Source organism: Adiantum capillus-veneris, chromosome 5 (genome assembly GCF_014529385.1).
Source record: "Adiantum capillus-veneris isolate H3 chromosome 5, ASM1452938v2, whole genome shotgun sequence".
NCBI lineage: Eukaryota > Viridiplantae > Streptophyta > Polypodiopsida > Polypodiales > Pteridaceae > Adiantum > Adiantum capillus-veneris.
In genome coordinates, this window is record NC_140935.1 from 120,235,591 (window position 1) to 120,244,337 (window position 8,747).

General features: G+C 38.9%; 1 protein-coding gene across 1 annotated transcript; it reads left to right on the top strand.

The window, feature by feature from the left end:
- Window positions 1-452: 452 nt before the first annotated feature.
- On the top strand, window positions 453-1,906 carry LOC147458002 (uncharacterized). The gene is made up of 2 exons (XM_086512750.1): window positions 453-1,194; window positions 1,385-1,906. Exons 1-2 carry the CDS (start codon window positions 928-930, stop codon window positions 1,565-1,567), a joined length of 450 nt encoding a protein of 149 aa, XP_086368876.1. The 5' UTR covers window positions 453-927; the 3' UTR covers window positions 1,568-1,906.
- The last annotated feature ends 6,841 nt before the right edge of the window (window positions 1,907-8,747 follow it).

The window sequence follows — 8,747 nt, forward strand, 5'->3', positions numbered from 1 at the left end:
TAGCCCATTATGAGTTGCCTAAACAATATATTGCTCAAAAAACATGGTATTACCTTGATTGTAGAGGACAACAATGATAAGGGAGAACCAAATTATATCTAAATTTTATTATTATTGCTAATGCCTAGTGATATGACACCATTAGGAAAATGCTAAGGGGACCCATATTTTTATAAGGTATTGCCTACTATAGCTCAATCAAGATGTTAACTGAATGACACGATTCATCCAAATCTACACATACACTCAATCCATCCCTCAAAGTACACTAATTCCAAACAATCAAAGAATAGGTTTCCTACATGGGCCCTATGACTTTTCTATCAAAGTGAGGAGTTAGCATGGCCCTTGAAGCAAAAAGCTTGCACTTTGTTGAAATGATGATCCTCCAAAAGATATGCACACTCTTTTCATGTGCACCTTTGGTTTGGTCTTCATGAAAATTCCTTGCCTCTTCTCTCCTCTCATTGCTTTTGCTTTTAATGTGTTCCTCCCATCTAACAATTAGTATAGGTATTAACAAATTGGGAAGCTTTTGCATGCAACTATATATAGCATGGTGGCAATGAAAGCATAAGATAAGTGAGGGCAAAAGCTTGAGGGGAGAAAAGGATCATTGTCAACACAAACACACACACACAGACAGAGAGAGAGAGAGATCTATGAGTAATATGCAATTTTAGCTCTGCAAATTGCTCAAGATTAAGGTTGAGGAAGGAGCAACCGTAGAGACAAGCTAACTTCAGTATGCAAAGCAAAGCTCAAAGTTGATTAAAGGCTCTTTCAGAAAGATCAGACTTGTGCAGAGTTTTAGCGCAAAGTTATATTGTGGTCCACTTGGCAAGCTAGCTGATCAGGAAGGCCAAGCGCAGAGAAAGAGAGCTGAAAGGGAAAGTTGGGTTGAAGGCAGCTTTCTTATTAAAATTCATGGGAAGAGAGTTTGGATTTGAGCTCTCTGCATGGAGCTTAAGGCCAGGGGTTTCTCTGGCATTGGGAGGAATGCTAGTGGTGGTGATTATCATGGCAGCCACTGCCATCTTCTTGATTTGCTACTATTGGGCCGCGCTTGTGCGGAAGGCCATGTCTTATCCCCCCTCTTCTCCAGCTTCTCCTCCTCCGCCATCCCCTCCTCCATCGACACTTGATCAAGTATTCCCGGCCTCCGAATACAAGATTTTCATGAAGCTCACACCGGTAAGGCTGCAATGAAGTCCCCTGCACTTGCATTAACTTTTCAAGTACTTCCTTTTGCTGAGGCTTTCTGTATTTGAAAGCTTCTTCTTCAATAATATACACTGTCCGATGTTGTAATTAGTCCGGTGTTTCGATAGTTTGTGTCCTTGTATGTCCAGTGATCAGCTCATCCCTCTGTTTCGTGATGCAGCTGCGTGCGACGTGCCCACCAAGTACGGTGGTATTAATGCCGGGCGAGGACGTACCCACCTTCTTAGCAATGCCATGCCGTGCTTGCTCTATGGATACATTAAGGATGGAAGAGCAGAGGGAGAAGACAGCAGCTAACAATATGGGAGATGCTGCAGAGGTTAAGTTGGAAGTTTTTGCATGAAGCTGTGGGTAAGAGCCTCTCAGGTTCACATCGTCATTGACCGAAAGGGACTGTGTAAGATCATGATCGGCAGCTTTGTCGATCGCAAGCCTGCATCCAATATTGTAGTGCAAAACGCCTGCAAGCAATTACTGAGGATCATCATCATCAATATCATATGCCGCGTACGTCCTCAATATAATTGCTGAGCAAAGAGCTTTAATTTAATGGAAAGCTTTGAATAACCAGCAACGTTAACGTTGATCGGATTTCTGTAACTGGACGTCTACTCGACATGTGTTAATTCATCCACAATTAAATGGCTACAATATTTCTGTCGCAATAAATTTACATCCTAGACCCCTCTCTCTCGCGCTGTCTCTCTCTCTCTCTCTCTCTCTCACACACACACACACACACACACACTTCCCCTCTTGTATAAGAGGCCTTCAGTTCAAGACTCGTCTTATACATCTAGTGCGTCTCGTGGGATCGTTCCTACAATCTTAAAAATTCTCTCTCTCTCTCTCTCTCTCACATCCACTATACACTTTATACTCCCAAAAGGTTTCTGATCAACTTTTGATCACATTAGATCTTAGTTTTTCCACATTTTTTAGCCATGAGCTCTCCCTACACACATTTTTGGCCATGAGCTCTCCCTACACACTTTCCTCTCCCAAACACAATCCATTACAACACTCATTCCATAGATTTTCCTCATCCGAAGTTACTTATTAGCTCCACACAATCCATACGATATATTTCTTTTGGTCCCATAGGTCATATTTGACCATCAAGGACGATAATGAAACCTCTCTCCCTCTCTCTCTCTCTCCACCCCGAGGAACGGAATCCATAGAGTAGTCATCTCATGGTAGTCATGTACTAAATTACGACTCTCCAATAGGCACCAAACCAACCATTTGGGTTTTACATAACATGAGGCATGGATGCTCACATTATATGTAGAAGAGGAGGACATGGAGAATGATTAAGTTCCATATAGCAAGATATGTAACAAACATTTGAATTTTGTGCATGTGACCCGGAGTTCTGTCAAAAAAACCTCCATATGTATGGTATTTAACAACACATGTTTTCATTTTGTGCTTACTTGATTAAACAAGGAAAAGGGCACAATCAGCATTGGAGAGAGTTGGCACAGAAGTGATTGTATTTTTTTCATGTCTCAACTCCATGTGGCTAAGTTTGCCATTTATACAAAGTGAAGACCTATAGGTAATTTGCAATGCCCTTAAGATTATTGTGTCAGCACGAGAATAAGTGGTCTAGACCCCTCAATAAAATATGGAAAAGAACGGTTGGGGGAAGTCATGGAGAACATCTTGAAGCCAAAGTGGTCGCATTTTATAAAGATATTTTTGTGGAAGGTGATGTGGTGCTCTACCGACGGGCGTAAAGATCCAAGAAAAAGGAATTGGCTTCGAGTGTTGCTTTGGGGTGCAAGATAGCTAGTGAAGATCTGACCCACCTTTTCATGGAATGCCAGGCGATTAGAGGCTTGGCGGGGAAATTTTCCAAGTGATTCAAAGGACATGGAAGATCAGGTTCTTCAAGACTGATATGTTCCTTGGTTGTAAGAGGATGGAAAACCCTGCCCTGGTTATCTGCATTCAAACTGTCAGATACTTCTTCTTCCACCATATATGGCAGGCAAGGAACCGTCGTGTATTTGAGGGAGACCTTCAAGTAGCAAGCTTCTCAGAGATTATACAAGAAAGCAAAGTGATGGTATATACACTCAAGAGCAAGCAAGATTTGGGAGATTAGTTTAGGGCTACCCATGCCATGTTGTCAACCTGCGAGAAGTATTAGCCTAAGTGAGAGACGGTAGACATCCAGTTTGTAATATCTAGCGCTTTAACACTAGGTTGGTAACTTAACAAGACATAAAAGTGTCCTTTCAGGGTTTTGAAAAAAACCTCCAAGACCATAGTAGATCCACTCATTTTGTAAAATCCTTTCATGAGGTTATAGTTCAAGGCCTACTACACATGGAAAAAATAAGAAACTTGTAAAATTTCTCATCTTTTGGTCACACCAAGCCTCCAAAGTTGATGGACCAGTACATTTTCATCAAAACAGTCATTTCTTACGTTTTGTTGTATAAAAATAAGATTAGGGATTTTTGTAGGACTTAAGATAAATTCCCTAGTTAACTTCAATGGGTTGGTGATCAAAACATATGATTCCTTCTCACTCACTATTTTTTGTTTTGCCAAAAGAAAAAGGTACAAAAAAGTTGATTTTTTACCATTCTGCAAACCTATCGTCAAAGTTTCTATAGCCACGCTCAATACAAATAATATATGCATGTTTTCTTAGTTCCCTATTGTCCTTTAGGTTCATAAGGAGCCATGGAGCATGTCAAAAGAATAATACATCTCTTACCAAGGGGAATCTTGGGGACAAAGATGAAGTGTTAAGTACAGCAAACATGAAAAAACTGGGTTCAACATTATGAGTTGTAGAATCCCATAGAAACTATTCAATATCTAGCCAAATTTGATCCTTATGACTAGATATGGTTACTACCTACAAAATGTATGTAGTTGTCACAAGAAACTAACAATATTGAAAAAGCTATACTTGATATACTAGAGTGTTTCGTTTTTTCTATAATTGAAAGAATCAACCATCGTTGTCTACTATGCAAAATAGGGTATTAGGTGCCCCAAAACTTAAGGAATATTAGCTTTATGTTACAATATGCGACATAGAAAATCAAAACTGCATTTGGATATCATGAAAGCCACCAAAAAAATCATAGAAGAGCTAAAATTGGCTAAAAAACAAGATTTGACCATTTTTGTAATTTGGTCATAACCTACAACTTTAACATTTATTTCTCCCTAGAAGCATCAGGACATGTTGAGGACTACTAAAGATAGTTCTCTAGCATTATGGACCTTACAAACATAAATTCTAGAGTGGTATAGTTGCAGAAAGTTGAAAAAAGCCAAAAACAGGACCCGTTTTTTCACACAGTTTAGGTTGTGAAATGTTGTGCAAGGACAAGGTTAAAGATGGAATTGATATTCCAAAAAAATGTCGAGTTTTTTTCAGCTCATGAGACAACTTTCTAGACAGATAGCACCTCAAAATCCATTTTGAAACTCTTGACATAATTCAAGGAAAATGGTCACTTAACAGGACATAAAAGTGTCCCATTACCAACCTAGTGTTAAGGATTAGCTTGAGCTTGAGGCTATTTTGTAAATTCTATGTTATGCTTAATATAATCCACTCACAAATTGTGAGTTTTTTTTTGGGGTGCCAACTGCTTTTTGCAAAATGTAACTCATGATAACAGTATGTTGCTAAAACGATTTGACAATATCTTTTCTTGCACTACTTCAATTGGAGGATATGTTGAAAATCGACAAATCGACAAGGCCAATGTCCCGTAGGTTGATCGTTGTGGATATGCTTAAAACAAGTAAGCCCAACATGCTCTAGATTGTAGTTTGAAACCAAGGCATTATGATGGTTGTCCTCTTGGTATGGTATTGTCTACAAAACAGTCCTTGAAAGCTTGTTGGCCTTTTTGACACTACAATGAGTGTGTTCATGGAGAAGTGACATAGATGTTCATGGGGAGAGAGATTCTTAATCTATATGAAAATGGTAAGAGCACCACATCTCGCATATCTATTCAAAATAGAACTCGGCCAACGGGCGTGGGTAGTAACACCCCCTATATAACGTGCATTCGCGGGGTAATTAGAAAACCCCTTCTCCAATATGTTTGAATGAATAAAAGGATCTCCAATTTTGGATATTTTCCAAAATTACATATAAAGTCCTTTTATATTATTGTATCTCTATTAAATCACTTAATTCTCTTGCATTTTAAAACCCCTCCTATTGAAGTCACATAACTTACATTAACATGATTACATAGTGCACCCGTAGAGAAAGAGAAACAACCACTACAAACAGTATGCCTTGTTGCAGATGGCCTATTTCTTGTCTTCTTTGTGAGCCCCCACTATTGTGCCATGATATGAGTATGATGTATCCTCCATGAGTCATATGAGAATCTAACATGAGTCATCCATCTCATATAGCATCCAAAGCCATGTGCAAGATGCTACAAGATTGACGCAAGGGTCATCATGCAAGAGTCAAATTGATCCCCTACATCAGTGGGTTGAGCTTTGGAAGTGGAATAATGATCACCAATGATGTTGTAAGGCCTAGATGCTACCCTAGCTTTTGTATAAGGATCGCATTGTACTCACATTTTTGTATTGCAAGTTATGTACATTTCCACTTTCTCACATTATGAATGGATGATCATTGTAGTCCCCCCCCCCCCCCCCCCCAAAAAAAAAAAACAAAATAAATAAATAAAATCCAATAGGTATGAGCGTTAGGAGGATTATGTCCTTAGGTGATTGCATCTCAAAGTCTCACTCTCTCAAGCATCCATTTGGTGAGTAGTTGTAGGTCTTGGGGTGCTACTACGCGATTTGCGGGGTATGCCCAACAAAAACACACTACTAAGGACATATCCAAGAAAACCTTGGTTATTCTCATCAGGTACTACTTCATTCTAAAAGGCATATTTAATGGTTCTAACAATGCCCAAAATCAATATGCACAAAAAGTAGTGTTCTCTGAGAACTCGATTTTGAAGAATCTTCTCTCGAGATTCCAAAATTCTAAGAGGTTGGAGCTCCAAGATGTTTTGATTAGGCATGATAATTTTTTCATCGTTGAGGAGTTGATCACCAATGGAAATATAGGCTTTTAATAAGCCTACATGAAATACATAATGGACTTTGACGTGAGCTGGTAGCTTCAACTTCTAAGCTTGGGTCCCTATACACTTGATCACTTTGTAAGGACCACAATAACATGGACTAAGCTTCTTGTACTTTCCAAGTGATAAGATACTTCTCTTTGGATGAATCCGAAGAAAAACATTGTCACTTCTTTGAATCCTCTTTCGGATCTCTCACCATCCGCATACTGCTTTTGACAATCAGGAGCTACTTGAATATCCTTTCTAATGCCTTTTGTTTGATTTTCCATTTCTTCGAGCATCTTCTTAGACGCTTCCACTCTTATGGTAGGGTCAAAAAAGTTGAGTGGAGAGACACATTTTTGACCATACGAGGCACAAAATGCGGTCATACCAATGCTTTCATGATGAGAAGCATTGTAAGCATACTCCACTAGAGGTAAAAATTGTATTCATCATTTAGGCTCTCTACTGCAATAAAATCTAAGAATATCTTTGATGACTTGGTTGACTCACTTTGTTTGACCATCTAATTGAGGATGATGTGCAATACTAAATTTTAATTCCATTCCAATTGTCTTGAAGAGTGAGGTCCAAAAGTTTGAAGTGAACTTCACATCTCGATCTCTTACAATCCGTTTGGAAATCCATGCAATCTAAAACTCTCTTTAACAAATAGTTGTGCAATGTCGAAGGCGGTAAAAGTTGTCTTGAGTGGTATGAGATGCGCGACCTTTGTGAGTAGATCAATGACCACCATAAGTGAATTATATACCCCTTGTACCTTAGGTATCCAATGACAAAGTCCATACTTATACACTTCCACTTTATTTGGGGACTGTCCAGTGGTTGAAGTTTACCGAGAAGTTTAACTCTCTCAGCTTTAATCCTTTGGAATGTCAAGCATTGGCAAACATAGCGTAGCACATCTACCTTTTTTCCAATCCAATATAAAATTTTATGTACGACATTGTGAGTCTTAGCACACCCTAGGTGTCCTGAAGTAGGGCTATCATGGGCCTGAAATAAGATAGCCTTCATTAAGTTAGGGGTCCTTTGGTACATAATCTATCTCTATAATAGAGACAAGGTCCATCATGTGAGAAGTGTAACATTGAAATTATATTCTTTGATTCTCTAGATCAAACAAAAATAAGTTGCCTATGATATTGTGGATCAGATGATGCAAGTTCTTTCATTAGGAAGAGGATGGGGTCTAGGAGGGAATCTTTATTTTCCATGAGATTATGGAGGTAATTAACATTTTGACAAATAGATGCATTCCACGTGTGGAAGAATGGTGGGTGTGTAAGAGATGCGTAAGAGTGGTCAAAGGATGCACTTTTCCCCTCCAAAAAGGGGGTGGACAACTTTATGATTTTTGGCCTTCCATAACTCCTACATATGATGTCTGATTTGAGTGGATATTGTATATCTGTAATCTACACACCTAGCTCTTTCCGTAGATATGTTACATGATATGGTTTTGCCTGCTAGATTTTGAATTTCATTTTTGGGGGGAAATTTGAATTCAAATAAACTAGCCATTTTGCATGTTTGAATTCAAAATCCGTCCTTTGATTGCTTTCTTAATACTAGAGGAGGTTTGACTCCCTTAATCTGCCAAAAAAAGAGGCTCTCCTAGACCCCATTCTCTTTCTAATCTAATATTTTCAATGTCTGGCTTGTTGGGTATAGATATGAGGCTCAAAAAGGGTTTTTGATTGAGAGAATCTGCAATCGTGTTTTCCTTCCTGAGACAATAGATAACGTCAAAATAAAACTCTTGCAAAAGTTCTACCCATCACCTTTGTTGCATATTCAAGGTTGCTTGGGTGAAAATGCTACCAAACGGAAGACGCGGTGTCCCTGCAAAATACGTAAAAATAACACACTACAGACAATAAAACAATACATCTGCATACGTGACGCATCCACAAGCACAAAATCGAGGATAAACGCGAACAGAGAGATATAGAGAGCGGGAGAGAGGGAAAGGACACATGCAAGCGCACCTTCTAGAGCGGAGTGCTACGTCAACTTGGTGAGAGAGAAGAGGGGAGAGGAGAGAATAATAAGACGAGTTGGGTGCAATCTCCCCCTGTGGTGAAAGAGTGACCGTTTCCCTCTTGTACATATTTCATTTATAGATTTCTTGAATGGTCAAATTGAGTACAAACTGGCCGGTCGGACATAAATGACCAAAGCTTATAAAGAGCACTTGACTAATCAAATATACATAAAATGTAGTATTCTTATGAATAATCCATTATTTTTTGATGCTTTTGCCACCTGTCAGGTGTAATAAATGGGTAAATATCAATTACATAACATACCTCTCCATTGGAAAGCAACTGTCCTCAGTTGCAAAGATAAAAATATGCAATCAATACTTGTCAAAAAACAGTGATTAGGATTCTGTGTGAG

Bases quoted from the DNA above. Each gene is read 5' to 3' on its own strand.
- LOC147458002 (XM_086512750.1), top strand. From the start codon at position 928: ATGGGAAGAGAGTTTGGATTTGAGCTCTCTGCATGGAGCTTAAGGCCA. The intron at 1,195-1,384 runs GTAAGGCTGCAA...TTCGTGATGCAG, and splicing joins TTTTCATGAAGCTCACACCG to CTGCGTGCGACGTGCCCACC.